General features: G+C 47.9%; 2 protein-coding genes across 6 annotated transcripts in view; both read left to right on the forward strand.

Moving 5' to 3' along the window:
* ADPRH (ADP-ribosylarginine hydrolase) overlaps window positions 1-21,919 on the forward strand; it is a 107,533-nt gene that overhangs the window by 42,249 nt on the left and 43,365 nt on the right. The gene's annotated exons all lie outside the window — the stretch shown is intronic.
* PLA1A (phospholipase A1 member A) overlaps window positions 1-21,919 on the forward strand; it is a 30,288-nt gene that overhangs the window by 5,665 nt on the left and 2,704 nt on the right. Inside the window, exons 2-11 of one of the 5 annotated variants that reach the window (XM_053564581.1) lie at window positions 3,480-3,532; window positions 3,660-3,861; window positions 4,983-5,160; window positions 5,643-5,751; window positions 7,154-7,255; window positions 10,137-10,226; window positions 10,995-11,162; window positions 12,453-12,542; window positions 16,812-16,920; window positions 21,268-21,432. In XM_053564581.1, coding sequence (XP_053420556.1) covers window positions 3,480-3,532; window positions 3,660-3,861; window positions 4,983-5,160; window positions 5,643-5,751; window positions 7,154-7,255; window positions 10,137-10,226; window positions 10,995-11,162; window positions 12,453-12,542; window positions 16,812-16,920; window positions 21,268-21,432 — 1,266 coding nt within the window. Of the gene's footprint in view, window positions 1-3,479; window positions 3,533-3,659; window positions 3,933-4,982; window positions 5,161-5,642; window positions 5,752-7,153; window positions 7,256-10,136; window positions 10,227-10,994; window positions 11,163-12,452; window positions 12,543-16,811; window positions 16,925-21,267; window positions 21,433-21,919 lie in introns of those variants that run through there. The other 4 variants (XM_053564583.1, XM_053564584.1, XM_053564582.1 and 1 more) reach the window with 4 other exon arrangements.

Below are 21,919 nucleotides of genomic sequence, written 5' to 3' on the forward strand. Positions count from 1 at the left end.
TCTTGCTCTTGCTCCAGCTGGTCTCAGAATTCCTGAGCTCAGGCGATCCACCTGCACCTGGCACCTCCCAGAGTGCTAGGAGTACAGGTGTGAGCCACCCCCCTCACCTCTACAATGCTTTCTCTAATGTTAAAACATCCTTTGAGAGGCAGCACCTGTGGCTCAAATGAGTAGGGCACTGGCCCCATACGCCGGAGGTGGCAGGTTCAAAACCAGCCCCAGCCAGAAACTGCAAAAAAAAAAAAAAAAAAAAAAATCCTTTGATTCCTTGGATTTGATCCTGCCTGGCTATGATGTTTTTTTTTTTTTTTTTTTCAATTTTTATTTTTTTTAGAGACAGTCTCACTTTATTACCCTTGGTAGAGTGCTGTGGCATCACAGCTCATAGCAACCTCCAACTCCTGGGCTTAGGCGATTCTCATGCCTCAACCTCCCGAGTAGCTGGGACTACAGGTGCCCACCACAACGCCCGGCTATTTTTTGTAGAAGTTTGTTTGGGGCTGAGTTCGAACCTGCCACCCTTGGTATATGGGCCAGCGCCCTACCCACTGAGCCACAGGCACTGCCCATATTATTATTATTATTATTATTATTATTTTCTTTTTGAGACAGTCTCCTTCCCTCTCCCTAGCTAGAGGAGTGCAGAAGTATCATCATAGCTTACCGCAACCTCCAAGTCCTGAGCTCAAGCAGTTCTCTTACCTCAGCTTCCCTAGTAGCTGGGACTACAGGGATACCTCACCATACCTGGTGAATTTTTTCTATTTTTAGTAGCAACATGCTCTAACTCTTGCTCAGGCTTGTCTTGAACTCCTGACCTCAAGTGATCCTCTCAGAGAGTTATAGGATTACAGGCATGAGCCACTGTATGCAGCCCAGGCTGTATTTTGTTCTCGTTACCCTTAATGTATTTAGATTTGCTGATACTTTAACTAGGATTTTTGTGTCTGTGTTTAGAAGTCAAAGTGGCCTTTAGATTTTCTTTCTCCTTCTGTCCTTATCCAGTTTTGATATTTTGGTTATTCTCATAGTGGGGAATCTGTTTCCTTGCTACTCTGGAACAATATGCATAAGATGGGGACTGAGGAATGTCAGAGGTTCTCTGGAAAACTGGCCTTTTGAGAGTTTTTTGAGGGATAGATTTAAAGCTATTATTTCAATTCCTTTATGCTACAGTTTCATATTTGATTTTCTGAGTTTTTTTTCCCTTGAATCAGTTTTGCTAAGTTCCATTTTCTCAGAATACATTCATCTTTTCAACTTTCAGGGGGGTATAAAGGCATTCTTTTGCAGTTCAAAAAAATCTTCTGTGTCTATTTTTACATCCCGTTTTTACTCTTGATATTGCTTACTTGTAACTTCCCTCCTTTTTTCTTACTATGTCTTATCAAAAATACATCTAGTTCTCTTTTTTTTTTTGAGACAGTCTCAAGCTGTTGCCCTGGGTAGAGTGCCGTGGTGTCACAGCTCACAGCAACCTCAAACTCCTGGGCCTAAGTGATTCTCTTGCCTCAGCCTCCCAAGTAGCTGGGACTACAGGTGCCTGCCACAACACCCAGCTATTTTTTTTGGGGGGGGGGGGGCCTGGGCTGGATTCGAATCTGTCAGCTCTGGTATATGTGGCTGGTGCTCTAGTTGCCTGAGCTACAGGGGCCAAGCCTAGTTCATTATTCTTTTCAGTGGACCAACTTTGGGGATTTATGTGTGTGGCATATACTATTCTAAGTAGTAGGCTGATTGAAATGGATAAAAATCCCTGCCTTGGCGGCGCCTGTGGCTCAAGCAGCTAAGGCACCAGCCACATATACCTGAGCTGGCAGGTTCAAATCCAGCCTGAGCCTGAATCCAGCCCGGGCCCGCCAACAACAATGACGCTGCAACCAAAAAATAGACAGGCATTGTGGTGGGCACCTGTAGTCCCAGCTACTTGGGAGGCTGAGGCAGGAGGATCGCTTGAGGTCAGAATTTGAGGTTGCTGTGAGCTATGATGACACTATGGTACTCTACCCAGGGCATCAGAGTGAGACACTGTCTCAAAAAAATAAAAAAATAAAAAATAAATAAAGAGCAAAAGGCAGAGAAGGCCGCTACGGCAGCAGAGTCAGGAGTGTCCCAGACCTGGCTGCTCAAAAGGCTCTGCATGGGGGCTGGGGATGAGGTGTGGGACTCAGAAGTGGTGATGGGGAAGCCTCTGGTTCACTGCAGTGCTGCTGTGGAAGGCCTTGCCGCGTGAAGTATTCTCCAAGCATTGGGTTCCCACGGTTTACTCACAGCACCATATCCCAGAGAGTCACCACCTCTGATGACAAATAATCTCTCCAGAAACGAGCCTGCACAAACCAGTCTGCACCTCTCTTCTGAACAGCTGCTTCTGTGGATTGCCTTGTCCTTTGGCAGCCATGCTAGGTCACTGCCAACAGCGCCACGACTGGGCTGTATTCTGAGCATCCGTGCACCCTGCTCCTTCTGCCAGTCTCCCTCGGGACATGTGGGAGGCAGGGACCCCACCCCTTCATCCCTCATAGCAGAGGCTGATGTGAGACACTGGGTATGGGGCTGGATTTGCAGCTCCCTGGGAATCAGGAGTTTCATGCCACCTTTTGTGTTCAGCATTTCAAAAGACCCTTCAATGAATGACCTTGGCCAGAAAAAAAAAAATCAAGTTTAGTTCTCTATTAGAAGGTGCTGTGGGGTAGGTGTAGCTCTTCTCCACCAGCTGGGCACCGGAAGGCTGCATTGTGGCTCTGTATCGCTTGTAAGGACAAGAAGTGATTAGGCTCGAGTAGGGGTTTGAAATCCTCTGGGATGGAGTAAAGGGGAAAGTGTGTGATGGTCTCAGAGGTCTTCTTTTCTCTGAAGTGTGGGGTGCGTGACATGATTCATTTCAGGCAATGAGGTCATAGGTTTTTCTCAGTCTCTCAGGGGTAAACAACATGGTGGTTTTACCCAGGTGACCACTGATATCCTGCCCAGGGTTTCTTTTAGAAGTCTCTGTTAGTTATTTTTCTGGGGCTACCTTCACAAAGAGCCACAGGGTTTTAAGCAAGGGGAATGCACTTGTCTCACAGCCATGGAGACTGGAAGTCTGACGTCAGGGGTTGGTGGTGGTAGTTCTTTCTGGGGGCTGTGAATTCCTTCTGGATCTGGTCCAGGCTTGTCTCCTTGGCTTGTTGGTGAGCATCCTCTCCTTGTGTTCACATCAGCTTTCCTCTTTCTGTGCCAAATTTCTTCTTACAAATATATAAGTCATATTGGATTAGGACCCACGCTAGTGGGATCATTTTACTTTGATTACCTCTCCCCTATCTGCAAATATAGTCACACTCTGAGGTATCGGGGGTTAGGATTTGGGATTTGGGTTAGGATTTGGAAATTTGGGAGGTGAAACCCGATTCAGCCTGTAACAATGGCCATTTCACCATGGCATTTGATCTCCTGTAGTTGAGTGACATGCATATTCTCTGGTATTTTATCCTTAGCCATGAAAAATATTCACAGATATCGTTTACCACAGTGATGCAACCTTTAATAAGTAAGTGATTATTGCCCTTCCTGATTTAGAATAAACCATATGCCTGCTGTCAACCCATTTCTTTCTTACTTCTGAGAACGTTTGACCTGACTTTGGATGTTTCTTGTTTTGTTTTGTTTTCCTCCAGGGGATGCACCTCCCACCCCACAACCAAACTGCACTGACTTCCAGAATGCCAATCTCCTTCAGGGCACCTATCTCAAAGTCCGGTTTCTCCTCTTTACACCTTCGGATCCTAGCTGTGGGCAGCTAGTGGAAGGAAGTCATGAACTCCAAAACTCTGGGTTCAATGCCACTCTGGGAACCAAGCTAATTATTCATGGATTCAGGTGGGAGCTAACCAACCAACCAATAGCATCTCTCAGCCAAGAACTATCAAGTGACCATAGTGCCGTAAGAAGTTAGTGAGGGGCAAGAGGAATGGCTTAGCGATTGCGCCCTGTTCTGTCGCCCACACCTGCTAAGTTTGAAGAGGTCTTGTGTCAACACACACACATCATGTTGTTTGTTCTTGTTGGTCGTATATGTTCCCTTCCCCAGTCTTATCTACACATTCACAAACAGTAGATATGTGTGACCCTGGACAAGCCACTCCATTCTCGGAGCCTTGCTTTCTATATCTGAATTAAAGGAGAGATTGTAGGATGGGCTCAGCGGTCTTCTTTTCTCTGAAGTGTGGGGTGCACGGCATGATTCATCTCAGGCAATGAGGTCACAGGCTTTTCTTAGTCTCTCAGGCAAGCCCACTCTCATTCCTCCTGCATTGGGGATGTGAAAAACATCTTCTTCCCTGATCCTAATCTGTTGGGAAAGATTTCTAAAACATTTTTCTGTCATTCTCCTTTTCCTAGAAAAGTCCTATCAGACTGTAAGGTCCAGAAGGATAGGGTCTCTATCTTATTTGTCTTTATTATTTGGAAAGCACCTAGCCTACTATCTGGCCCATAAGTACACAATAAATGTTTGTTGAATGAATGGATGGGTGAGTGAAAGAAGAAATAATTAACAGCTACAAGGAAAGAGCCTATATTCTAGAATGAGAATTAAGATTGCACACATCAATTCTAAGATGCAAAGTTATCTTCTCTTTTCCACCTAATACAGACAGGGCAGTGCAGTGCCTGTGGTCTAAGGAGGTTATACATTACACAAAGGTGGCTGACTGAAGGCTGCTGGGGCTGAAACCCGGCTTGAGTTCTGAAGCCTGGCATGAGGTTGCACCTACCTGAAACAATAGCCATCTTTTTATAATTTGCACAAAGGCTTCAAATGGCTGGTGGAAAGTCTGGTAGCCTTGGAATTATGTCCTCCCTGTGCTCAAAGTGCCGAGTGATTTACAGCCTCCTTTAGTTTTGATTTCTTTTCTCAGTGTGGGATACTAGAGGCTTCCAGAACAATGGGTAACAGCATGGCAGGTAATTTTCCTATCCTCTTTTGGCCCCATGTCCAGGGTTTTAGGAACAAAGCCTTCCTGGATTAACAGATTTGTAAGAGCTGTTCTACGAGCAGCAGATGCTAATGTGATTGCCGTGGACTGGGTTTACGGGTCCTCAGGGATCTACTTCTCAGCCGTGGAGAATGTGGTCGAGCTGAGCCTGGAGATCTCCCGTTTCCTCAGGAAACTTCAGGTAGGTGCTTAGGGGGAAGAGCTTAGGGGGAGTTGGGTTGCTTATGGAGAAAGAGAGATCAGGAAGAAAAAACACTGCGTGAAAGACTTAGGGTGGAAGTAGAGCCACACAGTGGCATGTTGCCCTTGGGTTCGAGTCTCGACTTTGCCGCTGAGAGTGCTGACCTTGGGCAGGTCATTGGATCTCCTGAGCCTTCAGCTGCTCTTCTTCAAAAAGTGCCATTGCATGTTATGTAGTGAGTGCAGATGGCCTGGCACTTGGTCGTCCCTGAGAGGAAATGGCTGTGATCCCTACTTACACATGAGGGAAAGTGGAGGGCTGTCAGGGTGAGGAGCCCAGGAAGAGAGGAAGTGACTCAGGTGTGTGGCAGGCATGTCATGCCCCAAGGCCTTGTGTTTCTGAAGCCTCACGGAAAAGTGTGCCACTGTGAGACCAGCGGCTGCTGTGGCTCACTTGTAACTCACTGTCCATGCCTGTCCTAGGCGCTGGGGGTATCGGAGTCTTCAATCCACATCATTGGTGTTAGCCTGGGGGCCCACGTTGGGGGCATGGTGGGACATTTCTACAAAGGCCAGTTGGGACGAATCACAGGTAACATTCCTCCCTGCCCATCCACTCAAAGTTTAGAGATAGAAATTTGCCATGGAAATGCCTCTTCTGAGATGAGCAAAGGCAAGTATTGACCTTTTTGTCTCATGATCAAGTCGTCCATTACCACTACAATTTATTTATTGTGGTCCTCCTACACCAAACAGTGTGATGATCTCTAGGATCAGTGGAGGAGGCTGCGTCTTTCTTTCTGAGCTTCAGTTTTTGCATCTATAAAACGTGTTGTGGCAGTCGTGTCTCCTTGGCCCACTGGGGAAACCACCTGCAGACAGTCTTGTTAAACACCTGCAGAAGTGTGGAGGACTTGAAACTTCCAGATTCACCCTCAGTTAATAAGGGACTAGAGTAGCATGATAAATCCCCCAGCTTCCTGCCCCTCAGGGGGACAATTCTGCATCATGTTCTATAGGCCCAGTGACAATTTACTCAATATTTTGTTCATTCTCTGACTTGTTTTCCCATTCCCTCACAAGGCTTTCTGTGACCTTCTCCCAGATAAACTACCTTGTGGCAGGGTCTCCTTTTTGCTGGGGGAAAGAGGAAAAGGATCCAGGTGCGGTGGCTCACGCCTGTAATCCCAGCACTCTGGGAGGCTGAGGCAGGTGGATTGCCTGAGCTCACAAGTTCGAGACCAGCCTGAGCCAGAGCAAGACTTTGTCTCTAAAAATAGCCAAGTGTTATGGTGGGTGCCCATAGTCCCAGCTACTTGGGAGCCTGAGACAAGAGAATTGCTTGAGCCTGAGAGTTTGAGGGTTGCTGTGAGCTATGATGCCATGGCACTCTACCGAGGGTGACAAAGTGAGACTCTATCTTCAAAAAAATAAAAAATAAAAAAAATAAATAATAATAATAAAAACTAGGACGTGGGAAGAGGGATGTCTACCTCACTGTACACTGGTTGTGAGGACTAGAATATATGATCCTGCCTACCACAAGGCCTGGCATGTGGTAACTACTCCAAAAAAATTATAACTGTTGCTGGCCTGGGTGGTGCACACGTATAGTCACAGCTATTTGAGGGGCTGAGGTGGGAGGACTGCTTGAGGCCAGGAGTTGGAAGCTGCATGCACTCCACCCAAAGCGACAGAGCAAGAACCTATCTCTAAACTAAACTGAAATAAAATATTACTTGCATTAACTCTTCCCAAATTGTTTGGTGTATTTTAGAGCTAGAGAAACTAGGTCAATGAGAGGTTACCTCTAGAGAGACAACAGAGGTTTCCAGGGTAACTCAGTCTCGAGTTAATTCTCCCAACCCTGGGGTCCTTGTTGGAAGACTGCATGACCCGAACTGGGAGGGTCGCCAGGGTAGATGTGTGGTGGATCCATGGATGCCCAGGCAGCTGAGAGGAAAGAAGCTGCTGATATCAGTCTGTCCTTGCAGGCCTGGACCCTGCTGGACCCGAGTACACCAGGGCCAGCCTTGAGGAGCGCTTGGATGCCGGAGACGCCCGCTTCGTGGAAGCCATCCACACAGACACTGACAGTGAGCTGGGGTGACCTTCCTGGGGTGAGGGAATGAGCACGGGGCAGGGGTGGGGGCACGGAGGCTGCTGCTGAGCTGTGCGGCCCTGGACAGAGATGCCCTGACCCGCTCTGAGCTACTGTTGTTCAGTGAGGCATTTACCAGCATGATACTGAAAGTCTCTCCAGCACTGTCATTCTGTGACCACTGAGATGAACGGATTTATTTTTAGCTACCTATAGAAAAGAGGATTCTCTTTCATGAACCAAAATGATTGGTTGGGAGTCTTATTCTCTGATGAGTGTGCCTGGCCCCAAGGGACAGGGTTAGGGCACAGCAGCCTGTCAGGACGTCCCCACAAGACAACCCCAGCTCTTCAGTCCAGGGGAGAATGAGAATCCCCTCCCCATAGTGACGGATACAGGAAAGACCCCCGCAACTCTCAATCCATTGTGATCAAACTACACTCTTCAATTGGGAAAGGCAGTGGGCATCCTTGTTCACTTCTACTCTGTGTCAAATGCCCCAGGAGTCTGTTCCAGGCACTGCGCTCAGTGTGGTGGTGCGAGGAGAAATCACTTCTGTCCCTGACTGCAGGAGCTTGCAGTTCAAGCGAGAGATGTCCTTGTCTGATTCCCTTTGGTCAGATGCCTTCTTTTGGCATCCAAGACCCACAGATTTATGATTCTGGAAGAAACCCAGGCAGTCATACAGTCCAACCCTCTTTCCCACCTTCATTTCACAGATAGGAAACCAAAGCCCATCGCTTCTCGGCCTTTTGGCTAAGATCAAGTGTAGGAAACCAAAGCCCACAGGCCAGCCTAGCTACCTTATGCTAACTAACCTTGCTAATTATTAAGGTGAATCCTTTCTGTCCCTAAATTTTCTAAGTAGGTGATCTATTAGGTCCCCATTTACCTGAGCTCAGGCCCCTTCAAAATTAGAGCCTCTTCCTGATGTAACTAGAATAATGATTCCATTTATTCAATCAATATTGATGGAACTGTGTAGTAGATACTAAGGATGCTGCAATGAATAAGACATTGAATAAGGTCCCCGCCCACATGAAGCTAACTCATTTTTTTTATTCAATAAACATGTATTAGGCACTCACTGTGTGCCAGCGACTGCACTAGGTATTGAAGGTACAGCAGAAAAAAAAAGACAGGCAGAGGCCCTGCAATTGGGGAGCTGATGTCACAGAAAGTCAAGATGGTTACACCCTGTGATTATTACAGTAAAGGATGTGCGAGACAGGGTGACTTGGGTAGGGGTCTACTTCAGGCAGGATGATCGGGGAAAGTCTGTCCAAGGAACGAGACTTAGTGGATGAGAGGGCGTCAGCGGGAAGAAGTTGGAGAAGAGCATTCTGGGTAGACAGGGCAGCCAAAATGAAGGCCTGGACGCCGGTGAGGACATGGCTTGTCCAGAGACAGGAAAGAGAACCATGCATGTGGCTCTAGTGCAGTGGCCAGAGGAGGAGATGTAGAGGGAGGCTCGAGAAGAGAGAGCCAGTTCAGGCTGACCCTGGTCAAGAGTGCCCCTGAGCCCAGGGCACTGACTAGGGCTTCTTTAAAAACTTACTGTGGGGTGGCGCCTGTGGCTCAACGGAGTAGGGCGCCAGCCCCATATGCTGGAGGTGGCGGATTCAAACCCAGCCCCGGCCAAAAACTGCAAAACAAAACAAAACAAAAACGTACTGTGGTGGGCTTCTTTAAAAACTTACTTGACCTGTGGCTCAAGGAGTAGGGCGCCGGCCCCATATACTGAGGGTGGTGGGTTCAAACCTGGCCCTGGCCAAAACTGCAAAAAAAAAAAACCCTTACTGTGGCTCCTCTGCCGGGAGGAGACTGTAAGAGGCACAGGTGAAGCCCAGAGGCCATTAGAGGGTGTTTACAGTCATGTTCTGGGTGACAGAGGATGGCAGCTTGGGCAAATGATGTGGCACAAAAGACAGAGAGAAGTGGTAAGACTGAAAATGGATTTTGGAGGCAGATCTGACTGAAAGCATGACGGGCAGCCTGTGGGCAGGACTCCAGCATGGAGTCCCATGGTTTCTGGGACACTGCTTAACTCTTGGGAAGATGGCATCAAGCAGGGTGGCACCTGTGGCTCAGTCGGTAAGGTGCCGGCCCCATATACTGAGGGTGACGGGTTCAAACCTCAGCCTCGGCTGAACTGCAACCAAAAAATAGCCGGGCATTGTGGCGGGCGCCTGTAGTCCCAGCTACTCGGGAGGCTGAGGCAAGAGAATCGCTTAAGCCCAGGAGCTGGAGGTTGCTGTGAGCTGTGTGAGGCCACAGCACTCTACCAAGGGCCATAAAGTGAGACTCTGTCTCTACAAAAAAAAAAAAAAAAGAGAGATGGCATCAAGCAAATAAGACACAGCCTTACAGTAATGATGGACGGTAACAGCAGTGACAGTCGGGGTCTCAGCTCTGGTCTGACCCTGCCATGATAGAGCTTCAGGGAGGTGATCATAAAGATGAGACGAGGCCTCAGTTTCTCTTTTAAACTCAGCTCTTTGAACCATATTATATTTCAGGAGAGCACACAGTTATGTTTTATGGAAGACTGTGGAAATGTGACCCCAAATATATTTATGTGAGAAACTATTCAGTGATGAAATTCACCAAGTTTATAATATTTACTGATTCATTCAAAACTTGTGTAAAGGAATTAAATTTTAGGCAAATATGAGCGTTTTATAAGTTGATTGTTCTTTAGTTCCTTTCAGCAGGGAAAACCCCCTTTAGAAAACTGTCACAGGGGGTGCTGCAAAGTCTCAGCACTTAGGAGTGAGGTGGGCTCCTGAGGTCAGATGTCCAGCTCTGCTGCCAGTGGGCCCTTAGGTGGGACCTGGAAAATACGCCCCTGAAGTTAATGGAGTTCTGTCTTCCAGATTTGGGTATTCGGATTCCTGTTGGACACGTGGACTACTATGTCAACGGAGGCCAGGACCAACCTGGCTGTCCCACGTTCATTTATTCAGGTCAGAAAGTCAGAGAGAGTTGGGGTTGGGCTAGCCCAGTGACTGGAATTCACCAACAGCTTTCACAATGAGTCAGCCATTTTGGGCCACAGAGCGTCTTCCTGACAGTGTCCTTTGCTGCTTCCCAGAATGCCTGACTCAGCACATGCTAAATGGATTAAGTAATCCATGTCTGACAAAGAATAGATCATTTAGTTTTCTTATATTCTTCTTATGAATATAGCCCATGTATCAGCATTTTACATGAAAGTTTAGAATGCCGATCTCTGTTTATTACTTTTTTGTGTTTCTTTGTTTTTGAGATGGGGTCTCACTCTGTTGCCAAGCTAGAATCTAACATCGTGGAAGTCAGTAACCTCTATTTACCCTGGACGCGTGTGTGGCACAGTACATAGCAGCTGCATCCTCCAAAGAGCCCAGTTGTGGCAGAATCAAGCCAATGTGTCCAAAGCTAGCTAGCTGAAAGATCAAGTCACTGCAGGGCAATTTCACCAAATTTACTAAATTTAACAGTTCTCTAAAATGGTTTTCAGAAATGATATTAAAAATTTTTTTTTAAATTTAGTTTTACTTTTTTGTTAGAGGTGAGTTGTAGCTATATTGTCCACACTGGCCTCATACTCCTGAGTTCAAGTTCATTAATTTTTAAAAATGCAGCTCAGGGGATATCCTGTTTATTTATAACTTATAGAGTTTTAGTAAGTAGCATGGAGAGACTTCCTATTTACCTTGTGAGTGAGACCTTGTGGTTTTTTCTTTTCTGTTCAGGTTACAGCTTTCTGATCTGTGATCACATGAGGGCTGTGCATCTCTATATCAGTGCCCTGGAGAATTCCTGCCCCTTGATGGCCTTTCCCTGTGGCAGCTACAAGGCCTTCCTTGCCGGACAGTGTCTGGATTGCTTCAACCCTTTTCTGCTGTCCTGTCCAAGGATAGGTATAATGTCACCCTTTTGGCTTCCTTTGACATTTGGGGAAGGTCCCGCCAATTGTCACCTCTTCATGTCCAGACCTCTTATGGTCCAGAAGTCCATCTACCTGGGCCAAGAAGATGAAATGAAGAGGTGCTCAGACTGTTCTCACTGGGGAGCAGGCATTGGCCCTTGTGCCTCACCCTTATGAGCGCTGAAGCTCTCCGTGGCCACACTAGCTCTGCACACCCCTGTCTCCCATGAAGTGTCTCACCTGTAAGTCCAGCCTCAGGACAATCTCTGGAGACAATGGAACGGTCCAAGCACCTGTTCCCACTCTCAGATCAGATGCTTTCTGTAAGTCTTTCTTGCTGGGCCAGGCATTCTCCACCTCTTCATAGACCCTAAGTCTGTGTGTGGCATGAGGTAGTGGTGGCTGCTTGCCACCTGGAGGAATGCCTCTTTGTTGGGAGCCTTGGGCACCCTCTTAGAAGATCCAGGCCAGTCTGGAGAAAGGACTCCAGGGAGACTATGGGATCTGGCCTCTAACTCACCTGTACAGAGCTTTGCTGTAAATATCCCTGGGGTTATCTAGGATTAGGAGCGTCAGGAAAAAATCCTGGGGAATAGAAATGGTCCCTCCCTGTCCCACACTTTCTCCCTTCCCGGAACTGCTGCAGCCTGGCCTTGCTTACATGAATGAAATAGACACCAGGTCAACAAAAGGTTAAAGTAAGGCAGCTCCCCGTATTCAAACAAGCCAACATTATTTCCTATTCATTGGACATATGTCACGGTTTCCCCTAGATGTGATATACCAGCTGATCTTACAGCCACCTGGCCCCACCTGCCGAGCTTCACCTTTCACTAAACATCCAGGATGCTGTTTGTGGTTCCATATGTACCTCATGTTTCCTACCCTGCCTGCCTTTGTCCTAACCATACTCTGCCCAGGATGCCTTCTCCCCATTTGCCATCCACTAGATTTCAGGTCAGCCACTTCCCACTGTGCAGGACACAAGTGCCATTAAAACACCTGTCATAGAGATTGGTTTTGCAAGTTAGAGACATACTTTCAGATTTCTTATAATTACTTACAAAGAGCATACCTCCTGTTTACATGTGTGTTTATCACCGGACTGAGTTGCTAGTTGCTGATATCCTGGGATTTACCCCAGAGTACGGCACAGAATGAACATACAGTGTACATGTCTGTTGAAGACATGGGTGTGTGGATCAATAAGTATGTACTGGGTACAGTGGGACCTTGGAATAGTCTCCTGAGGGCTTTGCTGTCTTTGCTTCTTTATTTCCAGGGCTGGTGGAAGAAAGTGGCATCAAGATAGAGCCGCTCCCCAAGGAAGTGAAAGTCTACCTCATGACCACTTCCAGTGCTCCATACTGTGGTGAGTAAGCAGATCATTCATGCACACAGCTCTACCAATGTGACAGCTGGAGGAGGCTGGGGCTCCAGCTTGGGCTGTGTCCAGCCTGGCATGGTGACTGAGGTGCAGTGATGGACGGGGGTGCAGGTGTCATGGCGGGTGGGGCAGCAGCTCTTGGTCTGGTCCACAGCACAGGTAATGACTATCCATGTCCCAATCCTAGTTCCTCCAAGCCCCTGAAATTTGCCCTCTGATGGGAGTTCTCCTCTGTGTGGGATTTAGGAGTACCCTCTGGCCTCCTCCTCCAGCACACTCCTCTCCCTGCCCTGGGTGGCCATCCTTTGTGCCTCCCACCTTGGCAACCTCTACGTCAGGGTCCCTGAGGAATCTCGAGCCTGGGGCTCCCTCCTTCCCCGTCACAGACACAGTCCAGCTGCCCACTGTCACTCCTAAGCACTGCATTTCTTTGAACCTCAGATGCCAGTGATTCTAAACAAGGTGAAAGAAAAGTGTGGCTTAGAATCCATGAAATACATAACATGCCAAACCATCATCCTTCCCCGCACTGTGTGCATCTTAAGGAGGGTGACTACTGCTTGGTTTGTGCTCTTTTTCCTGGGGTCCTGCCTGCTTTATTATGTGTACAGGACATAAGTATGTTGGTTTGGATGATAAGTTATATGGATACCCTACTTTTAACTGATTTTCTGATCAGTTTGTGTCAAGTTAGTGGAAGGACATTTGTGGCTATATCTTCCTGGCACTAGAAGGCCAGGTACAGTGTGATATGGAGGCCGGAGCTCAGACTGAAGCTCACCAGGCCTGGATTTGAGTCTCGGCTTCTCCACTTATCAGCTGCATGATCAGGAAAAACTCACTTAACCTCTCTGAACCTTTATGTCCTTATGCAGAAAATGGGAACAATAATAGTACCTACTTGAAAGCATCAATTATGAGGATAAAATAAAATAGTATACAGGAAGTCACTAGCACCGTGACTGCCACCCAGTAAGTAATAATTCCTTCCCTCAGTCAATCAGACAGTCATTGTGGCAGTGATTGCATAGTTGCAGTGTTTCTACCTTCCTGCCAGAGAGAATCCATGGTCATCTCTTAGGAACAAAGGGGGCCACAGAGTCAACTGCGGACCTTTCACGTGTACTGGATTATTTGACCACCCACTGACAGCCTATGGGTGTGAGGAAAGGGCTGGTGAAAAGGTAGGGACTCAAGTCCAGGTCTTCTAACTCCCAAATCTGAACTCCTTCCACACCCCCACCTGCCTCCCACTGGCTGCTTTCTCCCTCTCTGAGAACCTGCTGTCTGCAGCATGTTTCCTGGCTACTCTCCGCCCAGTGCCCCCTCTGAGTCAGCACATGGGTGGGTGTCTCATCCGGAGGATGAGGCAGTGCTGCCCGGACCAGACCTCCTGGCTTCTAAGGCCTGCCCCGCAGGTCTGCAGCAACCTGCAGGACTCCTCCGTGTCTGCATAGCTAAGAATACAAGTGGCAGGAAGGCCTGGGAATGCTCGGAGGTTAAAAGTGCTTTAAGGTCCCGGCAGAGAGAGATCCACAGAGCCATAAGTTTTCTGACTGCTTCATATTTCTTGTGAAACCAACTCCCTAGGGCCCCAGAATCACAGCCCTGTCCGTTCAAAAACCAGAGGGCTGCAGAAACATGCCAAGGTGAGCATCCGCTTGCCTGCATACTCCGGGCCATTTCCCCAAGTTCAGCTGGGGCCAAGCGCCAGCAGCTCCAGCTCCCAGCCACTCCCATGCTGTCATGGTGCTGGGTTCCCATGCCTAGCACTCTTGGGCTGCTTTGACCTCAACCATACTCACAAAGACACTGGTTACCCTGGACCTTGCTAGGCATGCACCAGCATGGGCAGAGGATCTACCAGATAATTTTTAAACAGTATTGTCCCCTATAGAATAGTTTTCCACCTAGTTTCTTCTCTCTATTACCTCATTTAATCCTCAGCATGTCCTATGAGGTGACATTAGAGGTTGCTGACAGGTGAGATAGAGCTGAGACACAGAGAGGGTCAGTGACTCAGATAAGGTAGCACAGCTCGTAACCAGCAGGGTGGGCCTTGAATCCAGGCCTGCTGACCAGCTGCCCCAGGCTCTGTATTCTGTCACCTGAGCCAGGCTCCTGTGCAGCTCTGATTTCACTCCCACTTCCCACCTGCCTGACACTAGGCCTAGCTCTCCTGGAGCTTCCAGGGTAAGGGAGTCAAGAACCTTAGGAAACTTCCTTAATCAATAACACTTGCTAACAAAGGAAGATATGATATATCAAACTCTGTTCAGAGAATTAAATTCCTAAGCATATGTGAGTTGGCCATTTTTCCAGATTACACGTTTTCTTTTCTTTTTCTTTTTTTTTGAGACAGAGCCTCACTGTGTCACCCTTGGAAGAGTGCTGTGGTGTCATAGCTCACAGCAACCTCAAACTATTGGGCTTAAGCAATTCTCTTGCCTCAGCTTCCCAAATAGCTGGGACTACAGGCACCTGCCACAACACCTTGCTATTTTTTAGTTGCAGTTGTCATTGTTGTTTAGCAGGCCCAGGCTGGGCTCGAACGTACTAGCCCCAGTGGGTGGGTTGGCGCCCTACTCACCTAGCTATAGGTGCCGAGCCCACATTGCATGTATTTTCTCTACTTCAGACCTTGCCCATACCTATAAAAAGCTACATCCCATAATAAACAACCCTGAGAGACAGAGGGATGTGGCATCTGATGTCTTCCTCTATGGAGAGGGGAGCATAGGTGTTTTTTCCTTTTCATGGGTTCTTGGCTTCTTGGCACCTGTTGAGCCTGGCTAGGCCACAGCACCCTTCCAACTCAGCACTGAGTTCGCCTACATCTGTGTGATATCCTCCTGAAACTCACCCCTTCACACATCGACTGCCATGTGAATTGTATTCAACTTATGCTATTTTTGAGCCCAGGGCCTCATGAAACATATATAATTCACATATCTCTTGACCTATCTTGAGCTAATAAAACACCATGGCCCCTAGGAAAAAATCTTTTTTTCTGGCATAATGGTCAGTGTGTTAAAATATGACAAATGAAAAAAATGCAGGTGGAAAGAAGTGAAGGACTGCATCTCTAGTTATGTCCCCATCATCAAAGGAGCCTGGGAAATGTCCTGAGACCAAAATAACTGCGAAACACAACCAGGTATGCCCAGCCTTAGTAAAGAAAGGATAGCACGTTAGGGAAGCTGTAATCCTTCTTTACTTCTCTTGACGGCAGGTCCTGGGGGTATCAATGTGACTCAGGCTCTCACCTAATCCACGTTGATACCCACTTTGACCGCTCCAGCATCCACGCTGCCAAATGGAGGGGCAGGGATGCCACAGAGACAGCCAGCTGCCACAGAAAGGACAACAGTCTTCTCCTTCACATGCAGCTTGGTTCCCTGACACCATGTGTATGAGGAGGGAAGAGGCGCATTGCTATATTTTATGAATTAATTATTTAGCAGATGTCTTAGTCTGTGCTGCTGGAACAAAATACCTGAAGCTGGGTCATTTATAAAGACCAGAAATTTATTTTCTCACAGTTATGGAGGCTGGGAAATCCCAGATCAAGGTGCCAGCATTTGGTGTCTGTGAGGGTTGATCTCTCTGCTTCCCAGATGGTAGCTTTTTGCTGTGTCCTCCAGAGGGGGCGAACGCTATCTCGTCACATGGCAGAAAGTGGAAGGTCAAAAAAGGTCCTAGCTAGTTCCCTTGAGCCGCGTTATAAGGCACTGATCCGTTCACGAGTGCAGAGCCCACACGACTTAATCACTTCCCCCAAAGGCCCCATCTCTTCAAACCACTGCTTTGGGCATTAAGTGTAAACGTGAACTCTGGAGGGGACACAAACATTCAAACAATAGTACTATATGACAAATCTTTTATGGCTCTTTCAAGATCATACCACTATGATAATGTTACCAAATGGAATAGTGGAAGGCTAGAATGCATTATAAGTCATAATAAAAACACACTTAGTGAATGTTTCCTAGGCACAGAAATTGTCCTAAGGACTTTATATTCATTAACCTATTTCAATCTCATTCAGGCCTGTGGGGCATCTATTTTTATTAGCCCCAATTTACACATGAAGAAACTTAGGACCCTGGCTGATAGGCAACCTGCTTCACAGCACATGGCTACTAAGAGGTAGAGCCCAGTGAGATTCTCAACATCCCGGCTGCTCTCTGGGGTGTTCTGCTCATCACACCTTCTACCCTCTGGCCCAGCCTCTGATGTGCTTTGGTTTCCTAGTGCATCACAGCCTCGTGGAGTTTTACTTGGAGAAGCCGAGAAACAAAGACACCAACATTGAGGTCACCTTCCTTAGCTGTAATGTCAGCTCCTCGGTCAAGATCACCATGTACGTAAGTGTCCCACATGGCTGACCCCTCTCCTTAGGAGTTAGTTGCCTTTTCATTTTACACATGTGCACAGGTGGACACAGGCCAGGCTCTGTGTGATTGTTGATGGGGGGACCCAGCTGACTAGGCTGGGGGCAGCATCTACTATAGACCCTCCCACAGACACATGCTGGGGAACCATCCAGCACTGGGTATACTCAGATGACAGCAGATAAGGTGCAGGTAGCAGCAGTGAGGTGCCCTAATAGGTGGTTAGGATGTAGGAATTGGGGATCTGATAGGAAACAGTGCTCAGGAATCCAGGCAGGGAGCAGACAGGGTATCAGTAAGGAGGAGGACCTCAGTCCCTCACCCAGGAGCCTGGGAGTGCCTACTCCTGGCAGGGAGGATCAGTACTAGGTTGGTTACCAGAACAGACTTGGAGGCAGAGGGTCAGTTAGCAAATGAGTACACGGTAAGGGCCAGAGTAGCAGACAGGAGGGCCTGACGCTGGGTGGTTCCGGTACCTAGAACTGGGGCTGATTATTTCCTTCCCTTTTTGGAGCAGATGTGGGCCTGGGAACGGCTGCTGGGCTGGCATAGAGAGGGCAAAGAACCTTAGCTGTAGGAAGCCACACAGCCTTCAGGGGATCAGAAGCGAGCAATAAATGCACATTTTTTTTTTTTTGTAATGGAGTGCAGTAGTGCATGTAATCATAGCTCAATGCAGCCTTGAGATTCTGGGCTCAAGTGATTCTCCCGTCTCAGCCTCCCCAGTAGCTGGAACTGCAAGTGCTCACCACTGTGCCTGAATAATTTTTCAGTGTTTTTTAAGACAAGTTCTTGCTATGTTGCTCAGGCTGGTTGTTTGTCTCAGCCTCCCAGAGTGCTGGGATGAGTGGTCCTGTTTCTTTAAAAAGCAATTGGTTGGTTCCTCCCAAGCTAGCAGGAGACAGACTGATCAGATAATGTCAGAGTCTCAGTCAGGGTCCAATCAGGAAAACAGAGCCTATGCCAGGAGGTCCAAGGGAAGGAATGTAACACAGCAAAGTGATTATTAGTGTCTTGGAAGAGCTAGAAAACCACAGTGAGATGAGCAGGAGCCACTACCACCCTCAGACTAGAAGGCAAAGGAAAGGGTAGAGCTGGCAAAGCCCTGGTGCCCTCCCAGTGGGAGCCTGGTCCACAGGGGAGGCTGCTTGGCAGGAGCTGGAACAACCAAAGGAGCTCAGCCCCTCTGGCAGCCCTACCTAAAGCAGTCACCCACCTGTGTGTGTCCCCCATGGGTGAGGGAGCCTGCGGGGGAATGGATTGAGTACAACAGGGAAATGACCAGTGCACATATGCTTAAACGTACATTTATCAACAGGGACCAATGTCATGTGAGCATGTAAGAAGCCTGACCAAGTCTGACCTCAGACCGAGTCTGAGGAAGTGATAAGCAGAGAGGCGATGGATTTGTAGGGGCGCCCAGGCCAGGGCTGAGTGGGGCTGTGGTTGTGGTATGAGAGGAGGCTGAGGAGGCAGGTCAGGGCCAGACTATGCCAGCCTCTGAAGGACATGGTAGGAATTTGGGTTTTTGTCTGACAGCTGTTCAGGGAGCCATTGGGAGAATGACCAGATCAGATTTGGGTCTAGAAATATTCTCAGGCTGCAGTGTTGGCCATGAACCATGCTGTGAGGGAAGCTAAGTTTCTTCCTCGGAGAGGAAAGCACGTTTTAGCTCCCAAACACCCTGCCATCCAGCAGGCCTCCTTGCACACCCAGCTCACACAGTTAGGCACAGCTGGCAGCACGCCAATGCAGACCTTCAGGCGCCCAGGGGGCGGTGCTGAGTGTGGTGGGCAGTTCACATCAGTGCAAGGTTGTGTGACTTCTAGAAGGATGTGGTTTCATCATCTCTGTAGCCTGTTGGTACATCAGACAACACTGATGGGTATCATGAAAATGACACACAACCCTGGCTGCATGTTAGAAGCACCTGGAGAGCTCTACACAATACAGCAATCGCATCAGGATTTCTGGGCATAGACTCCATGGCTATATTGTAAAAGCTCCCCAAGTAATTCAAATGGACATCTGCAGATTTGTGCTTCCCCTTCCCAGAAGAGATTTACATAAGCCTTTTGAAGATGGCCACCAGAACATGATTAACTTCTATCTTATAACTTCTAACTCCTTGGTTTTTAAAAAATTTTTTTTCTTTTTTTTTGAGAGAGTTTCATTATGTCACCCTCGGTAGAGTGCCATGCTGTCACAACTCACAGCAACCTCAAACTCTTGGGCTCAAGCGATTCTCTTGCCTCAGCCTCCCAAGTAGCTGGGACTGCAGGTGCCCACCACAACACCCAGCTATTTTTAGAAATGGGTCTTGCTCTTGCTTAAGCTGGTCTCGAACCAGCGAGCTCAAGCAATCCACCCACCTTAGCCTCCCAGAGTGCTAGGATTACAGGCATGAGCCACTGCGCTTGGTTTTTGATCTGGCAGATCGGAAATTGGTGGGGAGGGGAGGTGGAGGAGAAATATTTTCATATTTCTATGTGGTTTTCCCCCTACTTTCTGTAGCTTTGGGCAACCCCAAGATTTCCTTCTAATTGAAGAATTTTCCTGGACCAACTCTCCAAATTACTCACTTAAAGCATCTTTTATATTCCCTGTATTTTATAAGCTCCTCAACTCAAGCAGTTTCTGAAATGGAATGGTCTTATTTCTCTCTCTCTCTTTTTTTTTTTTTTTGAAGCAGGATCTTATTCTATTGCCCCCTGCCCCCCACCAGAGTGATATGGCATCAGCCTAGTTCACACCAACCTCAAACTCCTGGGTTCAAATGATCTTCCTGCCTCAGCCTCTTCAATAGCTATGACTACAGGCACATGCCACCATGCCCAGCTAATCTTTCTATTTATTTTTTTAAATTGTTTTTTTTTTGTGTGTGTGTGTGTGTGTGGTTTTTGGCCGGGGCTGTGTTTGAACCCGCCACCTCCGGCATATGGGACCGGCGCCCTACTCCTTAAGCCACAGGTGCCGCCCTATTTTTTTTTTTTTTTTTTAAGAGATGGGGTCTCATTGTGTTGCTCAGGCTGGTCTCCAACTCCTGACTTCAAGTGATCCTTCCACCTCAGCCTCCAAAATGCTAGGAATACAGGCATGAGCCGCTGTGACTGGCCCCTCCGAAATATTTCAAAACACCTCTGGGGTAAAAAGGGAAGAGCTTTTAAACAAAGCTATAAGTGTAGCTTCTAGGAAAATAACAGGAAATAAACTAAATGACTAACCGAGGAACTTAAGGAAGACATGTCATCCCCGTGTGAAGCAAGAAAGGAAAGGGAAGCTCAGCTATGGAAGGCTGGTGTGGAGCTTTCCAGAGGGGAAAGCAGTGCCCCCCCCACCCCCACTCCGCCTTTCTCAGAGTCCCTGCAGCCTCAGAGCCCAGGGAGGGATGGGAGGGAGCAGAAGCCTGGAGCAGACGCCAGAAGGCAAGTTCCCTCCCTAGCTGTGCGGTGCAGCCCTCTCCCCATGTAACTCCCTCAGGGCTGTCTGCCAAGTGGACTCCACACTTGAATCTCACGGTTCTTCCCTTGGTCTAGAGTCCCTCAGCGCTTGCTGGATTTCCCCGCTAGGTCAGTCACTTTATACTCGTCCCTTACCTTCGGCTCAGGCCAAAGTGGTGCCTGAATCTTGTAAACTGATGGGGAATCTGAGGGGAAAATCCAGAGTGTGGTTAAGAGAGATCTGGATTTCCTTTGCACTTTGAGCCCCCTAGGCCAAACCCTGTGGTTCAAGCTCATGGTGTGTGGGGAAGCTGGGATCCATACCTGGCGCTGTGTGACTCCACATCCACCTTACCCGGTTTGGTAACTCACCCAAAGCCACATTGCTGGGAAGAGACAAAACCCGGGTTCCACTTCCGTCTGGCTTCAAGACCTATTTTGTTACTGTTTTTGTTTCCACCTGCATATCCATACTTAGCCTTACACAAAATTCTTCCAACTGAGATGTTCTAAAAGAGGGCTCTACTTCCAGGCAACTGGATCTCAAAATGAAAATCTCCAGCTAGGAATGCAAGAATGAGGGACATTTTTTCCAGATGTGAAAACCCAAAAGCCCCTATTTTGCTGTAGTGTCTACTTACCTACTCTTGAAAATCAATAACTATTTTCTGGGTCATACGTGTATTCAAAGCTGTAGGTGTGTAGGCAATGGGGCTAGTGCTGGTGATACAAAGGGCCATGGTAAGGAGCTAACCCCTCTGTGTGTGATGGGCAAAACCCAGTGCTCCAGCAGAGATCTGGGAGGAACACAGACGGAGGAGCCACCATCATTGAGTTCCCTTTCTTTTTCCCTGTCCCTTTCCCTTTTCCCTGCAGACCTAAGCAGCAACTCCAGGGGAAAGCAATCATAGCCCACTCCAACCCTCAGCGCCAGATAAACCAAGTGACACTCAAGTTTCAGCCTTCCCGACAGCTTTGGAGAAAAGACCGGACTATCATTGCCGGGAAGTTCTGCACTGCCCCTTTGCCCATCCATGACAAGTAAGCCCCAGGGTCCACCCCTGCTCCAGACACACACACACACACACTGAGGACCAATCCTGACCTTGAGGAGGTTTGATCTCATCAACAGTGACTACCATCTTAGAAATAGAGATGGTAAGGACCCAGGGTTTTTCTGAACCTCCTCCATCTGGGGTTGAGGATGTTAGGTTAGGATGGAAGCCAAAGGTAGGGGGTAATTCAATATAAGAAACCTCAGTGTAAGAAACTCCACTGTATCTGTTTACTATATTTGATTTCTATGTACGATTTAATTGGAACAAAGGTTTCTCACAGCATATTTCCTCATCCTAGCTTCCACTTCAAATGTGTCACGGGTCATATTTGTGGGTGTGGATCTGAATCCACATCCCCTTTCCCCAGCCTCTGGGAGGCATTTCTACTATTAGTCTCACCACCCCGAGCCTTTGAACTGTGGGAACAGGTGCCTGTTGTAGATGACTATAGGGATCTTTCTACAGACGTC

The sequence above is a fragment of the Nycticebus coucang genome, chromosome 16 (genome assembly GCF_027406575.1).
Source record: "Nycticebus coucang isolate mNycCou1 chromosome 16, mNycCou1.pri, whole genome shotgun sequence".
Lineage (NCBI taxonomy): Eukaryota > Metazoa > Chordata > Mammalia > Primates > Lorisidae > Nycticebus > Nycticebus coucang.